The 24,497-nt window shown below is 42.8% G+C and overlaps 1 protein-coding gene and 1 long non-coding RNA gene across 3 annotated transcripts in view; one reads left to right on the top strand and one right to left on the bottom strand.

Moving 5' to 3' along the window:
- KIF26B (kinesin family member 26B) overlaps positions 1-24,497 on the top strand; it is a 428,220-nt gene that overhangs the window by 270,788 nt on the left and 132,935 nt on the right. The window contains exon 1 of one of the 2 annotated variants that reach the window (XM_074351722.1): positions 7,355-7,551. The exons of the other annotated variant lie outside the window; for it this stretch is intronic. Coding sequence (XP_074207823.1) covers positions 7,481-7,551 — 71 coding nt within the window. The 5' untranslated portion in view covers positions 7,355-7,480. Of the gene's footprint in view, positions 1-7,354; positions 7,552-24,497 lie in introns of those variants that run through there. 2 annotated transcript variants of the gene reach the window in all.
- On the bottom strand, positions 7,326-10,239 carry LOC141574760 (uncharacterized). The gene is made up of 3 exons (XR_012501834.1): positions 9,984-10,239; positions 9,354-9,481; positions 7,326-7,443 (listed from the first exon to the last, which is right to left on the bottom strand). It is a non-coding gene; the product is annotated as an uncharacterized LOC141574760 (long non-coding RNA).

Raw genomic sequence — 24,497 nt, 5'->3', positions numbered from 1 at the left:
CCTTTTGCTAAAATTGGCGCTGCTACACTTCTGTCTTTAGAACCAGCAATTGCTTCATCATGCATACATTGTGCTTTCCTGATATTTTGGTAACTACTGCCCTGCTGCACATTGACAGGATGCCAGCTGTACATCTATATAATTCTCTGAGGGTTTGGCCATTGGAGGATCCAACCAAGGTAGCATGCACTTCAGATGAGACAAACTCCAGACCCAGGACAGATAACTACATTTTACTTTTCTGATGAGAACATCATTTTGTCTATTGTTTTATAACTACTCGATATGAAAGTTCGTTACAGCGTGATTTCTTCTAACGGGAGATTTTAAATTCAGTGAAAAACTAGGTGAAACATATATACTTTCTTACATCTGTTCAAGAACAAGGTGGAATAAGGGAATGTCATGTTGAAAAAGAAGCAACAACAGTTATTCTGGAAAACCATGACTAGTTTTATGTTGGACTGCAGGCTCAGTAAGTCAAAACTAGGCTGGTCTTGTTCCAGGTGCTTTGTACGTATTTGTTTGATTGAATGAATGAGTGCATGAATGAAAATAGTAGTTATGATTATAGACATTATCTGAGTATGAAGAAAATGCCTCTGGATAAGGAAAGAAAAGTAAAATGGCAGGAGGGCTACAAAACACAGGATGTTAGCAGGTGCCAGATCCTTCCTGGTTATGGCAGGGGGGTGGTCTCCCTGAAAACTTATTAGTTGTGTTAATTGGAAACTGTATTAATTGGAAAAGAACTTTATGGTGAGCTCTTTTTTAAACTACACGTACATATTCCTAATTTTTCTTTTAAAAATTACATCTCAATTTTCATGTGTCATTTTTCCTCGTGCACATACCTAATTAAGGCAGAGCTTTCATGTCTAGTCTGTTTGGCTGTATATGATATGAATTAAATTTCTAATATTTATAAAGTGCCAAGATTTTCATGCTCTTTTTGGGTAGTGCTGACCACCCTGTATATAGCACATGTCGAGTGAGTTTTTAAGATATTGGCTTTTCCCAAATCTGGCATTTACACTCTTGAAAGCACTTCCTTTTCCCCACACAGATCTAACTAAGTATTAGAGGTATTTGAACTTTTATTTAAAAAATGTTTGATGTTCTGACTATTTTCAACCAAAGATCTCTGTTCTCAAATCCATTCTATGGAGAGAATTCCTCAGTTCTTTTGAGAGGGATAAAAATTCTCTCTTAAGTCCACTCGACCAAAGGTCAAGGCATCAGAGCCGGACTTACGTGGAGTGATCAGCGTCCATGAAAGAAGGCTGGGCGGGGAGGGGGGGCATCACTTTTCAATCCCCGGATAAACTGGTGGATCTGGAGCTAGAACTTGAGAGTTTTACTCTTGGCTTTGCCCCAGGGTGGCTGTCTTGCCTTGTGAAGGTTTGGATAGCAGTCTCTCCTTCTGTAAGGCTCACCTAGTCTTCCCAGGCCGACCCAGCTGTGCTGGAATTTGATGTCACATGGCTCCACCTGGACCCACGCCAGGCATTAGCAGAGGCCTTCCCAAAGGCATTCTGGAGAAGACTGCCTGTGCTCCTCTCGCAATGGAGGGGCTGGGTGCAGCCACTGGAAAGGTACCTGCTCCCACCTTGGTCATTTTCTTATACCTCTAGGGGCTACTTAATAAAATACCAATTCCCAAGCTTCCAGGGCTGTCCTGTCCCCTCTGCCTGCTGTTTGAGCAGGGCTGGTGAGGACAAGGCCAGGAAGTCAGTGCTTCCGCTGTGGGGAGAGAGGAGGCCGTGGTCCCAGATTTGTATGGGAGCCAGTGCCCACCGTTGCCCTCTCCCCTCCTCTGGGCACTAGGATATGATACAAGGGCTTCTTGAAACCCCTCACCTGCCTTTCTGTGCACTTTCCTCTCCCCTCCTCTCTCTGTTCTTCCCCTCCCTCCTCTCCTCAGTCAAAACTGTGCCTGTGGTCTAGGCTGGCCCCATCTCATGATGAGGCTCGGAAACGGGAGCACGGATCCTTCAGGAGGCTGCCAAGAAAGTGGTCAAGTTTAAATAGAAATGAACACACCTTAGCCTCCTGCTGAAAGACGAACTGTATAGTGATTTAACCTTGAGAAATTAAGCAATAAAACATAGTATTGTTGCAAAAAGAAGCTATAGTAGGCTCCCACGTGCCTGACCACGCCAGATAGTAAGAGTGAGAGTTTCCTGGTTAGCAGACTCAGGATCCATTGAAGTTTTAAAGATGGAAAGGATTATATACCAGGCACTATGTGCAACTCTCATTACATATTATAAGTTCCCTTCATTCCTAAATCAAACCTTCTTTCTGAGCAACATGGACCTTGAAAATAATTACCAAATATAAACATTCATAAAATGTGTAGATTTGGGGGCACAGCACGTCAAGGAGCACAGATTACTTTTTAACCGTCTCTATGTTGCATTTCCAGAATACACATGCTTCATTTTCATCTGAGTGTCTTTGAATGATTAAGGGTTTTGATATGTTTGGTATTTCCCACCGGAAAATTCACAGGTAATTTAGGTATGATTCTTTCAGAGTTATTTTTTTTTTCATTATTTATAACCATGTGGTAACCATTAAACCTTCTTCCTTCCATGTGAATACATACATTTTTATATAAAATGTGTCACCAGAGTTTTAGCAGCTTGGATTTCTTTTCTTTTTAATTTTTTTAATTGGAAGAGTATTTTCTTATCCGAGGAAATAAGGAAACCACTCTCTTGGGCCTACTGCAGAGACAGTGGGACCTGATCTCTTATGTCCCGCAAGAGGGCTTTAGTGACACACACTATGTACTCTGTTTGGGGCTGGAAAGGGGATGACTGCAAACCACAGCCAGGGAATCTGTTCACTTAACTGAAAGCTCTTTCCTTTCCTTTGCCATTTAAATCCTTCTTAAACTTATAAATTGTCCAAATCCTCCAGGAAACTCTTCATTTTGTCATCATTTATATAATTCCCTGTCTGTCTAGTAAACCAGAATTTGGTCTTAAAGGCATCTGTCTCTTAATCTATATCTTGCCTTAGGTGGGAGTTGATTTGTTTTTTCCCAATCAGTGGATGGCCTTAGGTACCACATTGTTATTCTACTCTTTTTGTAGCCTCTGAGGACAGTCGGAGCATCATAGAATGTTCCAGATGGGAGGTATCTATGGGATCATCTGAACCAGTGTTTTATCCAAAAAAAAAAAAAAATTTAACTCTAAAGCCCCAATTTCAAATGAAATCCTCAATGTATAAAACAGATAAAAGCAGAGCTGCTCTGGTTGAGGGGGATGCCTCTGACTTTTTGGAACACCCAGAGGCCCCAAAGCTCCACCACCTCTGATTTCCTCTAGATGAGGGAACTGAGACCTGGACATGAAATAGGTTGCCAACATCTTGGTTGGGGGGGGGGGGAGAATCAGTTGCCTTAAAGCCTGACATCACCAGAGTTCAGTGGGGTGGGGGGCGGGTTGCTGCTCGTAGTAAAGTTCAAACAAGAGCATAAGGACATCACTGCCTTGCCCATGGCCTTGCAGGTTGGGTTCTGTAGAAGCCAACACTGAGATGGGCTGGGCCATGCAGGGTGTTTGTTATCGCTTAAATCTGTAGAAATGAGGCAGGTACAGGATTACATAAAGGAAATGTCAAACTGCCAGACAGGCCCAGTAAAGCCTTGGTTAACCCCACAGGGAAGCTCTGGCACGTGAGTTGAGCCTCTTGAACCTCCCATCAGCCGTTGAATGTGGGTCACCCTAGGAAGGTCACGCTCTTGGAGAAAGTGGCTTTCTGCAACTGAGGCAAATCCTAAGAAAGCTGACAGCTGGAGACTGACGACCCATAGCTGGGGCAACAAGTTCTCCCTAGAAGAAAGATCTAGAAAGCACATCTCCATGTCCAGTGCACATGGTCACTAGAGTTCTGATGAACACGAGAGTGGAGAGGCGGGTGGCGGGGGCAGCTTTCCCAGCTGTCTGCCAGGCCACCTCAACTTCTGGTTAGAGTCCCAGCTCCACAGTATTGAGTATAATGCTTGCTGAACAAATGTTTTGACAAATAGACCAGTCCTCAAGATAGCTCTTCCCTTGTGTTTCAAGTTGGAATCCTGGGCGTATTTTTCATTTCCATCTCTGTTTCACCAGGTTTAATGATCATATCTTGTTCACCTGTTGGGGCTTAATTTGGTTCAGTACAAAACACAGAAGATTATGCATGGAAGGATTGGGATTCTAGATCTCGTTCTGGAAGTTACTAGCTGTGGACCAAGAGCAAGCCATTTAACTTTTCTGAGCTATGATTTCTCAGATGTACGTGGGGTCTTGATACCAAATGAAACACTTTAAAAATGATCGAACAGTATTTAAAATGTCCCTTAGGTAGTGATGGACCCCAGAGCTGTGGGCCCTTTTCCTGTAGCACCCCATCCATCCATCCATCCATCCACCCACCCATCCATTCATTTAATTATTAGTGTAATTCCTAGCTTTTATAATTCCCCCAAACGTTTTTAGTCAAGTAGATGGGAGACTTTGTTCTCTGCTGATTTAAATGATCCTTCTCTCCAAGAGTTAGTGCAAGCTCTGCTCCCACTTCATGTAGCCCAGCTCCGTAAGGATGTCTCTTTGCCACTGCTGATTGCAAATGTGATTCCTTTCTGAGCCTCAAACACATCTGTTTATCAAAAAACCACCTTCACAATCTTGGGTTTGCTTCACTCTGCTGGTGCTTTGCTTTTTGTCCTGTTAATCTCCTTTTTAGGGTAGCTCTTTGCAATTTTTTTGGTCTTCATTCTCCACTAAGTTCTAACTTTCTAGATCAAATCCCAGCTGTTGTGACTTATTAAAATTGTTCTTTATTGTTAAGTGTGTCATGCGTACAAAATAATATATGAAATGTAGGCAGGTATCATTTTAAAGACCAACAGAGCAAACGTCTAGGTCACAGTTATCCAGGTTAAGAAATACTCTTATGATACAGTTAGCCATTTAACTAGTGCACATTCATTGGGTGCCTACTTTGTATTCAGAATTTGGGGATGTAGAACAATGATTGAGAGATCATTGGTTAACAGAAAACAACTCACCCCACCCACTAGCTAGAAAGAGGCTGATAAATAACTGCGATGTTTAAAGGTACTTGCAATAAGAAATACAAACAAAATGTGATTGGGACCATTTGCTACATCTGGGAGAGAAAGAAAGGCTTCTAAGAGGATGAGACTTTGGACTGGGTTTTAAGGGATGGTTTGTCCGGGGATGTAGAGAATTCTAGGCAACAGCATGTGTAGTGTCAGAGCTGTGACAAGCACAGCACGTTTGGAAAGTGGCACATCACTGCCTCTCATTTTGTTCCTCTGACACTGCTCCCTCCTGGTTCCCCTCTTTTCTCGCCACACTGGCCACTCATTTGCAGTTTCATGGACCCCACCCTCCAACAGTGTTGGCGTTCCCACAGGTGTCCCATTAGGGTCTCTTATTGCATTCCGTTTTTCACTCGACACTGATGAAGAAATGAGTCCTCAGAAAGTCCAGCCTGCATCAGAGTCATCCAGGAGGCTCATTAAGATGCAGATTCTGGTCCCCACCCACGATCAGAATCTTCGGGGTCCAGTCCCAGGAGCTGCAGTTTAATGCTGTCACCGGATATTTCTAATGCAGATGATTAGGATACTTGGAGAAACACAGTGGAAGCATTTCTTGTGTAGGGAGGGGAGGGTCGTAGAGAACATTCAGGAACTGGTCGGAGATGGTCTTGTGCTGTCTCCTTTCAGGCTGCCCCTTCCAGCAGGCCTGGTCAGTGCCTTTCTCATGTCCACTTGCCTGCCTCAGCTCCTCTCTTGCTTTCTCTTCTTCTTCCTCACCTGTTCCTGTGCCATCCGCAGAGTCCCACTTGTGTCTCACGTCCCTGCTCCATGCCACTCCCTCCCTGAGGCATGGTCTGTGCCTGGGCTCTGTCTGCAGAGCATCCTGGCAGCAGCAGCCCAAACCAAGTGTCACTGAAGGCAAGTTCGTGTACCTGCTGCATCATGAAGCCAAACTGAAACATTGAAGTTTCAGAGCAGAGAAAATTTTATTGCAGGGCCAAGCAAGGAGGACGGGGTGGCTCATGCCCAAGAAAACCCCGAACTCCCCACAGGGTTTCAGTAAAGCATATTTAAAGGCCAGGTAAGGAAGGAGGGTTGCAGGGTAGGTGATCAGCTCGTGCACAGTTCTCTGACTGGTTGATGTTGAGGTAACAGGACAGTCAACACTATCAACCCTCAGGTGCCAGAAGGTCTGGGTGCCACGTGCTCTCTATCGTCAAGTAGTTAATTTCTTCCCTTTGGTGGTGGTTTTTAAGCATCTGAAAAACTCAGGAAACATACATGAGATACTATTATCTGGGTTCAGAGAGGAGCTACAGCAGAGGATCTGGGGGGAGGGCTCTGACCCTGGAAGGCCCCGCAGGGTCCTGCTCAGTTACACGAGGAGGAGCGTGGCATACAAAGTTGACAGTCATGCTGAAAGCTCCTGCCTTGCCTGCTACCCTCTTCCCTTCAGGGGCTTCTTTCCTGAGGCAGGAAAAAGGCAACAGGAAACCCCCTCCCACCAAAGCTGGGGAAGGCCTGATCAGGGATGTTATTAGAGGCAAAGGGCGCTGTTTGTCTGATTTGCACTTTCATTGCTGAGAGCATTTGAATAGTTTTAAGACATGTAAACTGTGAGACTAGACATTTTCACTGAAATATATGCAAGTGGATATTATTCTCGTGGGGATGGATGCCTGCATCTGTTTGTCTACAAGTGTTTACTTGCAGAGTCACACACATATCCAGAACCTTGGTTCTCTTGGCTTTGTCTGCACCAAATGTGTCCATGGATGTGTAATTAAAGATTTTAAACACTTGATTTTGATAGTCTGCTTTGCAGCTGCTGTGCTCAGAAAATTCCTAAGCTACTGTGGGTTAATGGGAGTTCCAGCAAGTGTTTCTCTGCTGCTCTCTTTTTGTAAAGCTCCTCACTTTCCTCTCTCTCTTTTCTCTCTCTCTCTCTCCCTCTCTTGCTCTCTCCCTCTCTCGCTCTGTCTCCCTCTCTCTCACTCCCCCCTCCCTCCCTGCCCGCCTCTGCTCTTCCCTGCCTCCCTCTCTGTGAGATAGCAGACAAGAGACAGAAACTGGTGCGGCTTCCCCTGAGAAGCGTGCTTGCTTGCGCGGACTGGCAGGATCCCGTGAGTTCCTCTTCCATCAATGCAGTGTTCTTGGAGGGAAATGCAATGTTGGAGCAGGGGCTGAGCTGGACCAGGAAGGTGGCCGGAAGCTCAGGGAGGCTAAGATCCTGGTTGAGCCAAAGGCTGGAATCACAGGAATGTTTCACCAGGGTCTGCTCTGAGAATTCCCAGACCTCCATGGATTTTAGAATCTCCCAGCCTTTTCTCCTTCACCTTCGCACTCTCTTACTTCCTCCTGAGATGGCCCCAGATCTGCAAGAGACATTTGAGAGAAGCTATTTATTAACAGATGGGAAGACATGGATTCTGCACTCGATTATTTAGCCATGATTTATCAATGATGATGGATTGGACAGCGGTGTAAGTAACAGTTATATATGTTCCTGTAGTTAGATGATTTGTCTTGGTTGCTTTTTTTTTTTTTTTGCTTTAACTTTTTCAGTGAATTTCCTTTTGAGAAAAGTAAAAATAAAACATATAAAGTATTCCAGAGAAGTTAGGAGGGTCCTGATTATGTGATCTTTCGTCTTGTTCAGTTGGCTTGCAGAATATATCAGCTCTCTCAGATAAGACACGCAAACTCTACTGACAGAGCATCTACAAACATCCCCCCGAGGATGAGCCTAAAACAGGAAGTAAAGGAACCAGGGTTTTGAACTGACAATCAATGTTATAATCGGACTTATTCAGAGGTATTAAAATTTTTGACATTGGCTCCTTTTAGAATTAAAGGTGGAATTGAAACATGCTATCTTCAAAAGATCATAAAAGTGAAGTTAGTCCATAGCTTTCAGCACAGGTTCTTTCTGGCTACATAAATATGAGGTGGATTTCTTTTCCCCTAATGTGAAATGTTGACTGTATTTACCTTCCATTTCAGCTTTTCGTGAGACAGGACACCTCCCATTCTAGAACATAAAATCTAGTCACCCCAGGGTCATACGACACTGGTGATTTGAAAGCCAGTCATTGCCAGTCTATGCCAGTCGGAGGGTTTTCCATCTTTCTATGCTAGGGCTTGATTTAAGCACTTAATTTCCAGTATTTGTGGGGGAAGGGGGTACAACAAGTAACTTGAAGACCAAAAGCAGTTTATTTCACAGGAGAAAGGAACAGCCATCTGAAAGATGACAAATTGAAATTAAAGAATATGATTCACCTTTTCTTCAACATTTGACATAAGGTTAATTTTATATAGAAAGAGTAACTTAAACTTTCTTGGTTAAAAAGAAAGAAAGCATTTTAAAGGAAACTTTTAGAATCATAGATCACTTAGGTAAGAACATCAAAACAGATTGCTCATATTTTTAATGATCAGTTACAACTTTTTCTTTCAGAGTCTATACTGTGGTGTTATTACAGATATGTCTGGCTTCTTGAAACTTGCTTAGATTTGGAAGTGGGATTTCTAACAAGGACACTGTAATGAGCTTTTCAGGGTGATCTGTGCCTCTCTGTCTTATCACATCCATATCCCAGGCAGCGCTGTTGCCCCTCCCATCTGCCCATCCCCCTGCGCATCTCCCAGCCCCCATACTTCCCTCTGAGTCTTGAAACATCATGAAAGACCCTTATAAAGATTCCCTGTAGCAGGCCCCGCCCAGCTCTGGACAGAGGGAGTACTGTAAAGCAACACACAGGGCTGCCAAACTTGGAATTGAATGAGCTCAGTTGATTCCTGAATATTAAATCAGTTCTGTGAGCGATTGAATGAGATCATATCTTGCAAACCTGACCCAAAGTGTTCCTAACTTTATTGATTGGCATTTAACATCTTCAAGGGCTGCAGCACTGAGCACCTAAGGGGACCAGCCTAAAACCAAACGAAATCCCCAAAGTCTTCTCAGATTCCTGCCGGCCAAGTGTACCTAGGACCACGCCTTTTAAAATATGTCCTTTGTTATCAAGGGAAATCTGAGACAGAAAACACATGTTGGCAGCGTCACGTGGGTGCCTCTCTGCGCATGAAGTGGTTGTATCACAAGGGGAAATGCTTTCGATCTTGTGCTGTTTTGTTTTGGTTTCTTGTTTATATGGTTTCTGTCAGACTCACAAATCTGGAGGAGGTTTGGAGGGGAGTGAAAAGCCAAAAGCAAAACATGCAGGCAAAAGAAAAATCATTGAAAAACAAAGTCAGACCAGAAATGAAATAATTCTCTTACCCAAATTCCTGTTCCCATCCTTGGTTTTGGTTCCCATCCCATCCGACACCAATCGAAGCCTTCCTGGGTTCCCAGAGATAGAGATTTTTTCATACTGCTTTTAGATTGTGACCAAAGAGGGGAGATTTCTCCAGAAACAAAAAAGAAAAGCCAATAAGAAATGATCTTTTGAGTTTCTGCGCACACCAAATCAGAAGCTCTTTTTCCTTGTCTCCATCCCCCTCCTGCCGCCCTCCTCTGTCCAGCCCTGGCTCTCTGTGCCTCCGAAGGGTCCCTTGGTGAACAGCTCCGAAGCCCCCAGGAATCTCACGTGTGTCCTGTTAAGACAAAAAGCTTGGCTGCCAAGGGCAGGGTTTTCACGGAGGGTGGAGAATGCTTTTTAGTGGTGAACGAGCAAGGGGGCAGTAGTGCTGACCCTGCAAACAGCCTTTGAGAGAGGCGGCTGATTGGCATCAGTAGAACTGCTGAGCAATTAAAAAAAAAAAAATACTGGCTTCAAGGTGAGAGAAAAAAGAGAACGGGAAGGAGGTGGGTTGTCTCTGAGGAGTTTCAAGCAAAGTTCTGTTAAGTGCCCATGAGGTCTAAATTGATAATGCCAGACGGTTAAGATAGTCTCAAACTGATCAATACCTTGCAGATGGAATGGAGCCTTCATTTTGGCCTGATGTTCTTCTGAATAGCTTTGCTGGGGATGCAGGCCAGCTCTCTCACCCTGCTCCACAGTCCCCTTTGTGACAGCGTGTGCCGAGTCTCCAGTTCCCCAGTGACCGGTTCTGCTCTATATGTCGGAGCTTAAAGAAGGTTCTAAAACCAAGTAGGGTCCTCATATCTGTCACTGAGGAAAAGAGCTTCCATTAGGTCCTCCTCACTTTTCTCATCAGACAGATTGCCCCAGTTCCAGTTTTTGCCCTTTGTCTGCACTGATAGGCTTTTGCTTTGCACCTGTCGCAATTCTCGCCATGAGTGCCACGCCCCCCCCCCCCCCCCCCGCCATTTCACCTGTGCTGCAGGGAGTGCCTCCGTTGCTGGTGTGTTATCGGCAGAGCCACGGCCTGTTGACACAACGTGCTCCTTCTTAACCTCATCGGCTCATCTGTTCCCTTGGAGAAACTGCAGGGGAGAAATATGTCTGTGATAAATTTGAAGAAGAAAGCTGCCTGGTAAAAAATGTGTCTGCAAGCTTTCCTGCTAAGAGGAAGGACTTGCCTTCTCTCCAGGACACTTTCTCTGGCTCCCTTCCTCTAGGAGTCCATGGAGGACCTGCTGTTAGATTATATCTAAATTCAGCAGAACCCAACAGTTATTCTGCACATTTGGCTATAGAGCAGTCAATGCTTAGTTTCCCTAAGCTTCTAATTTTTGCATCAGTAAAATGCTTGCAAAACTCCCCTCTTCAGGTTTTGTGAGAGTGGTGCTTAGCACTGTGCCTGGTCGTGTCCTTGGGAGGGTGTGGTCCTTGGGTTCTCCTGTTAGCAGTGGGCCTATTTGTCAGATACTTTCAACAAGGACCCAAGTCCTAACTGATGGGGATCCTGGGGAAGACAGTGTGATAGAAGGAAAGAGAAGTAGAGGAGAACTGGGTGTTTTAGTCCAGCTCTGTTAGTAATTACCGAATGATCGTGAGAAAGTTATCATCACCCCTCCCCTGTGTTCCAGCCCTGCTGAAGTACTTCCATATCCCTACACAGGTTCCTCCATTACTCGCCATACCTTGATTCACGCTGGTCCCTCAGCACAGCTGGTCTCTCTCCCTCCTGCTCTTGGCTAATTTCTTTCTTCTCTTCTTCTGTGAGATCCACCCACTCCCCTGTGCTGAGTCAGGGCTCCCCCCTCCTCTACAGTACTGTGACACCTGCATTATCCCTTTTGAGGCTTCACCTTGTACACACCACTGCGAGCTCGCTGGCCTCCCTTGCTGTGCTGTAATCCCCTGGAGAGGGACAGCTCTGTCTGAAGCTCTCCATTTGGTGTCAAGACCAGAGCCCTGCTCCATAAACATTTGCAGAATGGATGCGTGAATGAAAGAAGCATGAGAGAAGGGTCTTTCCACCTCCATCGTAGGTCTTGGGCAAAGGAAAAATGAAAGAATGCATGTGAAAGGCTTTGATGAGTTGAGGCTGCCTTTCATTTTAAGTTTGTATGAGGCACAAGGTACCTTTAGTACCAGTATCTTAAGTTGGTTTCTCAGATACTAGGATTCATAAGTTTTAGTGAAACAAACCAGCTTTCTTTTTGGTACTGTCCTTGGGGGTACGGACCCATTCTTTGTCGTAGAAACAGGACAAGCTTTATGTGGGCCAGAGGCTCTGATGTTTGAGACTGTGAGCCACAAACCTTCTCGTTTCATGATGAGAGATAAGATTGTGAAATTCTGTGCCCCTGGGAGGGAGCCCTGTTGTGGCTTCCCTTTCTCGGGACATGAGTAGGTGATTGCAGGTCCCCGCTGGAGAGGACAGAAGTGGGAAAGGGGGTTTTCAAAGCAGAGGTGGGGGGAGAGGAAGAAAAGGGGTCCGGGCACAGAAGATTCACTTCACCTGCATCCTCAGCTTCATCTCATAGAGGCAGCTCAGGCAAGGAAAGAGTGAGGATTTTGGAGTCAGACAAACCTGGGTTCGGATTCCAGCCTCACACTTGGGTCTTTGCTGCATTTCACCAGCCCTCTCACTGGAGGTTATGGTTTTCCATAGCAAGGCTTGAACTGTGGCCCAGGGTCAAACAGCCCTGGGTTTTCAATCTGTTTTGTTCTTTGCAGGGAGAAAAAAAAAAAAAAGCATGTTTAACAGGGATAGCCGTTCCCAATGGCCAGGTCAGATGCAGAGCCATAAGATGGCCCAGAGGTGACATGAGATCATGAGTGGGTTTTGTTAATGGACATCTCTGTAGGGATGCCTATATTCATACTGTGTGTGTGTGTGTGTATGTGTGTATGTGTATGTATATGTGTGTGTATATATATGTGTGTGTGTATGTATCTGGAAAAGCCCCACTGCAACTGCCTTTGCCGTTCGAGTGAGTGCACCGTGGATCTATTATTCACCTCTCAGGTCCAGCTCCAGAGTTGTGTCGGCTCATTTTTCACTTTCCTCTGACCCTCGATGTCTCCACAAATGAGCCACCTGCTGTATCTTGGTGTGGGGGTGGAGATGTGGGGTAATGAGCCCACACTGCCGTCCTGGGCCTATTGGCTGCTCTAAAGGGAAATTGAGGAATACTGCAAAGCCACAAATCCGAGATGTCAGCTCATAAATATGTAAGCTCCTCGCTTAGGTAATAAGCTCCTTGACAGCCAAAACTGTCATTTGCACATTCTCGTCAGCTGAACACAAAGTTCCAGTTGCCAGACTGTCCCTGGATACTGGGGACTAAAAGCTGGCAAGTTGGAGTGGGGAGGGGGAGCTGGGCTGATGGCTCTTTAAAGATCTCTGGCTGCTCTCCATGGCTCCAGTCTCCTCCCCCATCCCACCGTCAGGGGGCTTTCTCTCTTAGTATTCTGATCACTAAGTGTAGGCAAAGGTTTTGCAGTGTGGCACTTGGGATGGGAAGAGAGTTGAATATGAACATGTAAACGGACAGGAAGCAGAATTGCCAGCATTTAGCCATTGGCAACAGTGACTAAATCTGTACAAATTTTAATCTCTGTTGTATTTTGTTTAAAACTCTACCAGGAGCTTAATAAAAATCAAATCAACAGTTTAATCTATGTTTATCTAGTTTTAAAATATAGGCTTTGCAGGTCAGATTCAGAGCAGGAAGCACATATTTGGTACATGAACATTGATTGAATGCCTCATATATTATATGCACTTTGTAAGTTTAGGGGATACAAAAGTATATCAAGGAGAGGTGTGCAAAAGATACAGATTACTTCTAGAGTAACACTGTGATAAGCCACAAAGTCACTCTATTAGCAAAATAATATCAGAACGTATCGAAGGAAAGGATAATTCTTTGGGTCATGGGGAAGGAGTCCCACGCAGTAGATCTGAGTCTAGAAGGATGTGTGGGGAAATGGCAGGGCGGGGGCATTTTAGGCAAGAATTGACTTGAACCTCTTTATATACAGAAGCATGAAAGTGTATGGGGGTCATGAAATTATCTTCCTATTGAAAATGAAAACAAAATAGTTTTCAGATTCTCAAAATTGGCAATGATTAGTAAAAGGTCACTTTAAATAGGAGGTTATAATGATGGTGAATTTACAACTGGTATCAGATAAGATGCAAAATTTTGTCACATTTTCACAGCTGATTGGAAACAATAGATCGTGAGTCAAGTACAAGGGAGAGGATGTAGGAATGGATCCACCTGAGGTCTGAGGCTGAGTGGGTGGGTAGTCTTCGACTGCTGGTTAACTCATTGTATCTATGTATCAATTTCTAAAAATCATTGCTTAGAAAGGAAGAGCTGTTCAGGAGAAAGAACAGGGGACTAAGTCCAGACAACGTGATTTCTCTTGAAAAGTCAGAAAAAGTCACTGGGACAGTATCTATAGTAAAAGCACAGGATTTTATAGCATCTTTTGGGTAATTCAAAGTCTTTTTACAGTTAGTTAACAGTCTGCCTGCCAGCATTCTGTTAACCAGTTACTTTACTAAGGTACACGCCCCAAATTCATGATAGTGGGAAAAGATGCTCATAAGCCTTCTAAAACACCAAAGAAGGGTGGAGTAACATTTTAGATGATTTTAATAGTAAGTCAAAGCGTCATAGTGGTTACAGAAGCATTTTAGAGCTGGGAGAGCCCTTAGGAATCCTGTGTTCTGTTGGCTTTTGAATCTTTCAAGAATGGCATGTTGGATAAGGAAACCATGCCCAGTGTCTGGGAGCAGAGTTAGTGAGAACCACAGCATTCTATGCATTGATTCTTTCATTCACAAATGTTCATGACACCTTTGCAACGTGGAGGCTAAATATTTGAATAAGATACTGGTTGTACCCGCCAGGAGCTTACAGCTTTGTGAGGAGGTAAGGCATGGATGTAAAAATGTCATGGGAAGTTATTTTTAAAATACAGTGAGAGAGAGCTATTGAAGTTCAGAACATGGAAAATTATTTCCAAGGAAATGGATGTCTGTGCCCTGAAATAGAGAATTTGCTGTATTAACTCAGACTTAGATAGTCACATTTGTTTTATTTAAGAAGTTTTACGCATCCAGTAAGAGAAAAAAAGTTAGGTAAAATTGTTTGTCTTAACTTGTGTGTCTATTCTGGGGAAATGCAGAACAGGATTAAAAATGAATTGTTGAATTGTCATTTGTTGACAGCCTAATAGGAACATACTGTTCAACTACAAGAACATTATTGATTTAATTACCTTGAAAACATGATTGTGAAAAATATCTATTAAAAAAATCGAAGATTCATCAGTTAGTTAACAATAAATGTGAGCAGTATCTAAAGGTATCTGTCTCATCAGAACTACCCCAGGGATAAGCCAAGGAAATGTGGGCTTTGAGCCCCCTCTGGAGGAAAGAAAGAGAGCCCTCCCCTGCTGGACTGGCAGGAACTGGTTTCTGGTCTAAAGGTCAGAGATGGAAAAAAGAATCATCTAATCAAATGACTTTTGGAATTAACCTTATGAAACAGAAGTCTACAACCTTTAACTCATGGAGAACCCAGTGAGGATATTTATTTCAACGGGCAACTGCAAAAGCATCCGTCCCCCTAAGGCTTTCTACAACAAATGCTAGACACACACTAATAATGAACATAGCAATCGTCTTAGTTTTATGGACATAATAGCCTGTAAAACCCCATGCCACAAAATATTTTATGTATTATCATCTCTTAAGAAGCGAGCAAAACTTGAAAACAAACCCCAAAATTCTGTTTATTCATTCTATAAGCATTTATTGAGTACCTGCTGTGTACCAGGCACCATTCTTGGTGAGAAATGAAATAAACAAAAGCCCTAGCCCACATGAAATTTACACAGGAGCAGGAGGTGTTTAGCATCAGCTCTGATCACTTGCTTTTCCTCAGGGAACCCAGTAGGATGAGTGAGCATGTGAGCGTGGAGTCAAAGAAGCAAATATACTAGTGAATCTGGGAATTCTCTGGTAGACTGTGTCAAACCCTTTAAAAAACAATAAACAGAATCTTATTTTAGCCCCACTAAAAATAAAAATAATCACCTTCCCTACAAATGATGAAGAATCTGTTAATATAACCTGCCAGGCTTGTTTTGGAAGATATTTAGAAACCTAAATGTATCAAAATATGCCCCAGGGGATAGCCTTGCAGAATCTTTGGGCAGGAGGAATCCTTCAGTATAAATCACTTCCACGTGGACTAATGTTCCCAAACTCTCCTATTGGGAAGCATCCGGCTGACCCTGTCAGGAAGATAGGCAACCAGACTGTCTTCTTCAGTGCCATTGATTTGGGGCCAATTCAGTCTGTCTGTCCATCCATCCATCATGTTTATATAGTGCTTGGTATGGACTCAGCAATGCTGGAAACACCATTGTAGGAAAGACATGGCTCCTGATTTTATGGAACTTTTAGTGTTGTGAAGAAGACACAGGAAGTAATCAGAACGAGTTGTAAGAAGCAGTACAGCAAGTCACACTTTTGGTCTATTCCTCATCTTGACCAGGGACCACACCGGCAGGTGCCTGGCTGGTGTGAGAGACATGAGAGACAAGCTTATGTCAGCCTTTGTGCAACAGAGACAGCTTATGTCTGGTGGGAAATGATACTGTCTACACCCAATTTAAATTGTGGGCCAGTTTAAACAACTGTGTTAGTTTGCTTAACATAGCATTTTGGTTTTGCATATGTGCTGGTTTTTCTAAGTGCCCCAGGACACTGCCTAATGTATCTTGGTGAGGGTAAAAATTGGTTGTCCTGCCCTGGTCATTCTGGCATGAGGACACCTTGTCAGAGGAGCAACTACCAAGTAATTATCCCCAGCACGCAAAAGCTGCAGACGCATGGTTGATAGAAGAATCTAGTTTCAGCTGGTGGTTTTTAGAGATGGAGATTTCCCTGACATCTGATTTAAGGTTGTAGAAGATCCCAATTTATTGATGAATATCATCCTCTTTTCTGATTTTTCTTAGCTGTAAATAAGGCCTTCCCAGCCAACAGCACAACCAGAACTCCCATTCAAGATGCCCAAGACCTGAACACATCAGATTCAATATCACAGAGTCAGTTGCAATATTGATGAAGCCCTGGTGGGCAGTGTTCAGAGTTGACTCAGACGGTAGCGGGGCTTAGAGCAGAGGCATCTCCTTTACCTTGCCTCTTATGATTTGTATATTAAGAAGCTTATGGGAAAGAATCTCTAAAAAAGAAACATTTAGGGTATAGCTTTCATATTAATATTTTATTGTAATAATAAGCAAGCAAACATTTCCTGAGTGTTTACTATGGGTTCTAAGGTATGTGTTCTAGGGTTTGAATCTCACAGCAACCCCACGAGGTGGGCACTCCTGCATCCTGACTCACAGCTGGGGAAGCTGTGGCACAGGAAAGTTAAGGAGCTGGATGACAGTCATCGCAGAGCTGTGAGCATCAGAAAGAAGATCTGAACCCAGACAACCTGGCTCCACAGACTGCGCTCTGGACTGTTTCTCCTTGCTGCCTCTTGAGGGAACTCTGAAATGAAATCATTTTCATACACAACCAAGGAAGTGGCAAAGCCAGAATCTAAACCAAGTCTCTGTGACTCCAAAGCCTGTGTTTTTCATATTGGGTTATATTATTTTCACCCAATAAAGTGACACAGAGTTTGTCTGGAAATCCCTAGTCTTTCTTGGAGATTTTTTTTTTTTAGTGGATCCTTATGTAGGGAATATTGGGTAGTACCATAGTAACCTGTAAATTGTAGATGTTTAATCAGTGTTCATAAAATAACATGAACAAATAAATGCATGGATAATAAGATGAAGATTTCTGTAGCTTTTTTTGAAAGTTTAAGAACAAGGAAAATTTTAATAGTTAATGCTGCTATAGACAACAGTGGGCCACACAGACAAGAGATGCCTGTGTATAGCTTACTTTTTATAAGCTATAGCATCATATAAATATATATGTACTTATATAATAGCATCATATATGATCATATATATATAGCATCATAATTCACTATGAGATATTTAGGTAAAGCCTAAGAATATGACGTTTTATATTTTTTCTTATATAGTTTAGTTTCTTAAAACAATAGCATGGACCTCCTTATCTTTATGTCTTCAGCCCCCATTTACTTCTGAACCCGTTGAAATATACTCCACCTCTCCTTTAATTCTGTTCAAGGTCAATGATGAACATATTAATTCTAATCCAACAGACACTTTTCATTCTGTCTTTTTTGGTTTCTTAGTAACATTAACATTGTTGACCACTTGCTCCATCTTTCCCCTCACCTCTCTGGCTGCTCCTTTTCAGTCTCCTTTGCTAGCTCCTCTTTTTCCATTAAATGCTGAGGTTTCTTGTGGTCCTGTCACGAGCCACTCTCTGTTCTCATTCAACTCTGCACCTCCCTGGGCCTTCTTATCCGTTCTTACCACTTCAGTTGCCATCTTTGTGCTGAAGGCACTCTAGTTGGAAAAACGAAACCAAACCTTTCTTTACAGCCAAATACTATAAACCAAGACTGTCTATCTTGAAAATAAGTGGTTTCTGTCTATGGAGTCAAAGGCTAGCGTAAAAAGTGAAAAATCTTACATACTTCTTAACCACATCTTGCAATTAGTCCTGCGTTAGGAATCACTGATGTGCATCTTTAAATACAGCATTGAATGGTTCTTTGCATTGGTTGTTAGTGATTTGTTTGACAGAGTAGAAGGAAAGCACAGAAATTTAAAGTGTTTGCAGCCACTCTCAGTTGAATATCATTTATAAAGATAAAATGTCTCTGAAATTTTAAAAGAAATCAATGCGAAATAAGATTCAGTTTATAAAAGTCTTACATTACAAGCAATTTGTAGAAGCAGTTCTTTTGGTAAATGTAGGAATCCACACAAGGAGAAGACAATTGATTATATAACATGAATTACATTTGGTCCAATGGTACATGACTGTATTCACAGACACAGCTGCATGGCATCCTCAGCTTAGAGAACAGGCATTTTCTTCTCACACAATCTGTTCCTAGGCACTTTGTCAGTATATAAATATTATTTTCCCTATAACAGTATCAGGGCTAGGAATTTTATTCTTAGCCAAGGATTGAGTGTCCGAAAATTATAGTTGTAATTAACAATGTTTTAGTAAAGTTGAGACAGTACTTTAAACCTATAGGGGTTTAATGTAATCATGTTCCAAATTCTGCGAAAATGGTGATCATTTAACTTAGAATGCTAACTAAGAGTCACCACAGCATAAAAAATTTAAATTTACCTATTTTAGATTTCACCCACCTAAAAATAATAGGCCCACTAAAGTAAACAATAGTTAAATGTGCAGTTTAACATGGCTCAGGTTTCTTTACAGAGTTAACCAGGAAACGTGAACTAAATCGTCATTGTATTTTGATAAATTCCTCTACTGCCTACAATTCATTTAAAAATAATTTTTTTCTTTATGCTAGTTTGATTGTTAATTGTTTGATAACTCCTTTCAAAAATACTTTTTAACTACAAGGCAAAAAAGTAATTATGAAGAGTGTAATAAAGACTTGAGTTGAGAGAAATGTGAATCTACTGCATTATCTTCATTATTATTTCTTATTATTTAATTTTTTTATTCTTCCTGCCTTCTCCCTCCTTACCCATGCTCCAGACACACACACACACACACACACACACACACACGTGTCCAGCCCCCAACAACCCCAGGTGCAGCATTAGAGAGAATAAGAGCAACAGTGGAGAAGGGGGGGTGGAGGGCGTCCGTTCTTAGTGCTCAAGTCCACGTCCTGGCAGTGGAGATGTGCACCCAGCCCTACCTCCAGTTCCATTCCCAGGCTACTTCATAGCATAACTGCCTTGCACCTGTAGAAATAAACAAATAAGCAAGTAAAGTGTAGATCTTCGTTAGCAGCTCTGATGCAAAGTCACAAAAAGAACTTCCCCTATAGTCTTTTTTTTTTTTTTTTTTGGTGCTGAAATCCGGAAACAAACCAGGCCCTGTAGTTGGCCATGATTACTCTAGATTCTTTCTCCTCTCACAAGTTATTTTGCTCTGGAGTAATCTCTCATCTGTGCTGTCTGCTCCTTGGAGATCGCTTCTCTACTTTATTGTAAATAAAATCTGTCTCCTTTCCTCTGCTTTGGAGCCTTTGAATGTGCCTGTGACAAGTGTACTCTATTGCAGTGTGCTTTGGTCATGGTTTTCAGCCATCTGCATAGACTCCCTCCCAAATGACCTGGCAGTAGAGTAAATAGGAGAGGAGGGGATGTGAGTTTCTACCTCTCTCCCTCTAGTGGGGCTGCTGAGGTACCAGCCTTCTAAAAGACTGCCCAGGATGTGGGGCAGCAGAGAGCCAGGGGAAGGCATTCTAAGCCACTGCTGTGTTTGATTCATATTCTTTTAATGCAGAGACCTCCTTGCAAATTGTTATTCTTTGAAATAACCTACTTAATGATTTCCTCAGATTTCAACTATGCCAGTAATTTGTTAAATAAAAAAGAAATATTGATATTAAAGGGGAAAAAAGAAATGACTTCCTTTAGCAAACAAAACTAACATATATTCAAATTTAATTAACCAAGAAGCCCCCAAACCACAGAGTGTGTCACCCAGCATTGACAATTAATTAGTTCTGCTCTGAAAGAGCTACAGGTATTGAGCAAAGAGTTATGGATTAAAGGCTTTATTTTCTGCTGTCCATTTCTAGCTATCACACCTTGATGGCAGCTGGCTGCTTCAGGCAACAAATTATATCTGAAGTGTGTAATTTTATGTCAGTTTTTAATTTCACATGATCAAAATATGGGGAAAGTGAGAATAAAGCACTGTTTCTTTTAAAATAAAGACATTAAAAGTGAACAGCGCAACTGCTTTTCAGTGTCTTATGCTTTTCAAGATAATTTTTCTACCAAACAGCTAAGGAAGATCAATATTAAGGAAAACTGAGGAATTGGTGGTCACCCTTGGCTTTTTTTTTTGATTGAAGTATGGTCGATTTACAGTGTTGTGTTAATTTCTAGTGTACAGCATAGTGATTAATGTATACATATATGTATTCCTTTACATATGTTTTCATTATAGGCCATTCCAAGGTATTGAATATAGTTTCCTGTGCTATACAATAGGACCTTGTTGTTTATCCATTTTATATATATAGTAGTTAGTATCTGTAAATCCCAAACTCCCAATTTATCCTTCCCCACCCCCCTCCCACACTGGGGTCACCCTTGGCTTTTAAATGGGCTCTCTGTTCATGGTAGATCATGCAGTTTCTTCCTTTTAACATTACATTAGCATGTGTAGAAATGATTTAACTAGAAACTACTGGAGTTAGCATCTAAAAGGCTGCATGATGTAATGAAAAGAACATTAGATTCATTAGATTCTTGAAATCAAATTATCTAGCATATGCTTACTCCTTGAAGGAATCTTAATTTTAGTTGGATATTTAGTTAGATATTCCTTGCACTGTAGAAGGTATACATTCATGTATTGTGGACAGTTGTTTCTCAGCAGAAAACTCAGGCACTGGCATTCCACAAGGAGTGGGCTTTCATTAACCTGTGATTGTCTTTTCTCTGTCTATACATATAGGCAACTGAAATAGCTAGATTGTAAATCCATGGTTTTATTAATTCCATTCAAGAAGACCAGCCAGTCCTTGATTAGTCATATTTATGAAAGACAGCAGTGCTGGCAATTAACTACAATCAAACACACACACACACACACAGTTTGGGATGGACTTTTCAACTTACAATTGCATTGACTTGGGTCTGATGGCCTAGGTGTTTACAGTTCTTTTAATTTGTTCATTGAGCCTAATTTGCAAAGGTATGGCTCTGGAGGAGGTTAGAAGGTATGTGGTTTTCCTGGTACTAAAGTAGGCTTGGGTTGAGCAGATCAGGCCAGGGTCCTAAAGATCTACAGACAGGATCAGAAGGTCAGATGGTCAGAAGGGACTGATGGCCAGAAGATCAGCAGGCACAGGCATAAGTGTGTGAAGACCTAAGTGCCAAGAAGGAAGAAAGTCAGAGAGATCAATTCAGGCTGGAGCAGAAGGTTTCTAAGTAGAAGTCAAATAAGCAGACAGAAGCCAAGATGCAGGAGATCAGGAAGCCAGGTTAGGAGTCTGGGAAGACCAAGATCAGGGCTTGGCACAGGCTGCGCACCAGGAGCAAGAGCAGGGAGAATTGGGGTGCAGCTGAGTCATCAAACCCAGGTGCCTGGCCACGGGCACCAGGTCAGACACCAGGCAAGGCTGTGTCCCGCAGGGACGGGGCAGTGTGCCTGCCCCGTGCTTTGTCCTCACGCGGCGTTGTCCAGGACACCTGTAGTCAGTGCGCCTTCAAGCAGAATGCCCAGAAGGCACACCTCCAGATTTCTGTGCTTTTTATCCCTGGTAAAGTTTTATGAGTGTACTAAGAATGCGTAGCTTTGCATTTCTGCGTGAAGAGAAATAATGAAATAAGGAAACCAATAGCTATAGAGTCACAAGATGAAGTGTATGTCACAGGGCATGAAAAGCAGATTACTCAGCTTGGCAGTATGTTCCTTTAGACCTTCCCATCACACGTCAGTGGAGAATAAGCTTTCGTTTATTCAGTCTTCCACGTCCTTCAAAGAGTGGAGTGCTCTCTCTTAAAATATGGAAGATTGATGAGGCCTGAAGCAAGATGCATCTTTCTGAGGTCACTGAGTCTCAGAAACAGAACCCCGTGTTTCTGATGTGAGCGTGTTGTTTGGACAATGTTCGGGTCTGACTTACTGGGTTTGCTGGACACACAGAAATAGAAAAGCCTACTACGAAAGTCCTCATGTCCTCAGGCTGCCAAAAGGGTGCGGCACCAACTTGTCAAGTTCTGGACGAGATTAAGTTCATTAGAGCAGAGGCTCCCAACCTTCTCTCAGGCCCCGGATCCCAGCTTCCTGCAGGTGGCAGCTCGGCCATTAGTGAAGACAGTCCATCAAAGCCCCTGTCACATGAAATATTAAAGGAAGCTGCCATGATCAGCCGCAGTGTCTGGCATCCTGCTGCCGAAGTGGCCTGAGGTGAGCAGAGCTTGGGGGACTGCAGAGTACTGAGCAGCTGCTATACAATGAGCTGAAAGGGCCTAACCCCTAGCAAGACAGGCGGAAGCGTCTTTCTTAAAATGTTCCAAATCCCAGTAGACACTGGGGACGCTTACCTGAGTCCTAAGAAACCACAGCATCAGCATCAGAGAGACAACGGCACATCCACCAGTCAGAGATGGAGGCAAGGATGCTTCCATCAGAGCACCGAGGCAGAGGGCCTAGGGCAGGGCGGAGATTCTGCTGCTGACAAGGAGTTCACGTGGTGTTCCTGAAATCCAGGTTTCCACCGCCGGGAAGTAACAAATCCATGCTTTGTTCGCCTGTCTAGCCTTCCATGCCAACGACTAATTCTCTTATTATTAAACATCTCCTGCTTTATTTGGGCATATGAAAGGTAAAGTTTCTATTTTACATAAGGAGCTTGGCTGAGCACTCTCCTAGGTACCTGGCTTTAAGCAGAGGAAAAGGGTTTACTTTGAATAGCTTTAAAAAAAAACAAATTAGTTTATGAATGGGCTCCTTTTCACTTTTGCCTTTAGTTTTATTTTCATTTACCTGTAATATTCTCAGCCTGATGATGAAAAATCCAGACACAAATGGATTAGCAACATTCACCAATAGTATGGTTTTTAAATTTTGCTTTTTACCTTTTTTGTACCTTGAGGCATGAGTGAAGGGTGTGCTGCCCAGGTGATACAGTCCGGAAAAGCTCCCAGCCTCTCTGACCTTCTCTGTCTCGGCTGCTGTGGAGCCAAGAGAAAGTTCTCAAAAACATCGGGTGGAGTGGGCTCTTCTCACCTCTGCAGCTGAGGAGGACTCTCCTGAGCTCAGAGCAGCCACTGGGTGACTCAGAGCTGGCTTCCGTGACATGTGTAGCCTACTGATTGCATAGTTCTTGTGTACATAGTTGTTATTCAGTAAATATTGATGGATTGATGATTGGTTGATTGATTGAGTTTCCAGAGCACTGAGATGCATTCTAAGCAGCTTCCAGCATTCTTTTTGTGTCTGTGGACGGAGAGGCATGAGGCAGTGGAGGACCGTACAGAAGAATGGGGTGTGGCAGTGGTAGTTGTATATTATTGTTCTTGTCACGCAAGGACTCACTCTGGGTTGGGATTGTAGGAACAGAGGAGCCATTTTCATATAATTTGCCTTTCACGTCCTAATTCTGGGCATGACCTAACTCACTCAGCTGAGACGTTTTCCCCCTGTGAGATGAAGGTATGTTGCTAGGCAACCAGATCAGTAATTGGTAAATGCTTATATATGATTTGATTTGAGTTACATAAAAAATATGTAACTGCTTTTTTTTGGACTTCACTATTAGGCAAATGGTTATTATTTGGTTTTATATTGTCCGAATAGAGTAAAATAACTGCTTCTATTTATCAAATGGCATAATAGCCTGAGGTAGTGGAACGACCCTGGGCCTAGCAGCAGAAAACTTGAGTCCTAATCTCAGGTATGAGAATCCCTATTCCTGTGACTGTGGATAAAACCAGGTAACTTCTGAGCCTTCATTGCTTTTTAAATCTGTGATCTGAGGTACAGATACCTTCACCCTGCTTGCCTCACAGGGCTGGAGGTGGGTGGATGTGACGATATGTGGAAAATGCTTTAGAAAGAGTAAAACATCCCAAGGTCTAAGCAATTTTCTAGAACTCCAGATCCTTATCTTGGGACTTTGCATATTTTGGTGTAATTTCAAGGGCTGGATCAATTCAGAAGCCCTGAGTGGGCTTACACTAGCCCTTCATCAAGGTGCAAAGAGAGCTGTGGCGCAGAAAATGAGGTACAGAAGAAAGGAAACGTATATCCTTCAGTGAGTTGATAACGCAGTGATGCAGACATGGTAAACAATCTTATGGTTCCCAGGAGGGAAAGGGGGTGGGAAGGGATAAATTGAGAGTTCGAGATTTGCAAATATTAACTAGTAATATATAAAGTAGATAAACAACAAGTTTCTTCTGTATAGCACAGGGAACAA

Source organism: Camelus bactrianus, chromosome 23, assembly GCF_048773025.1.
Source record: "Camelus bactrianus isolate YW-2024 breed Bactrian camel chromosome 23, ASM4877302v1, whole genome shotgun sequence".
Classification (NCBI taxonomy): Eukaryota; Metazoa; Chordata; class Mammalia; order Artiodactyla; family Camelidae; genus Camelus; species Camelus bactrianus.
The sequence above is the reverse complement of the archived record's forward strand: the minus strand, read 5'-3'. Positions and strand labels throughout refer to the sequence as shown.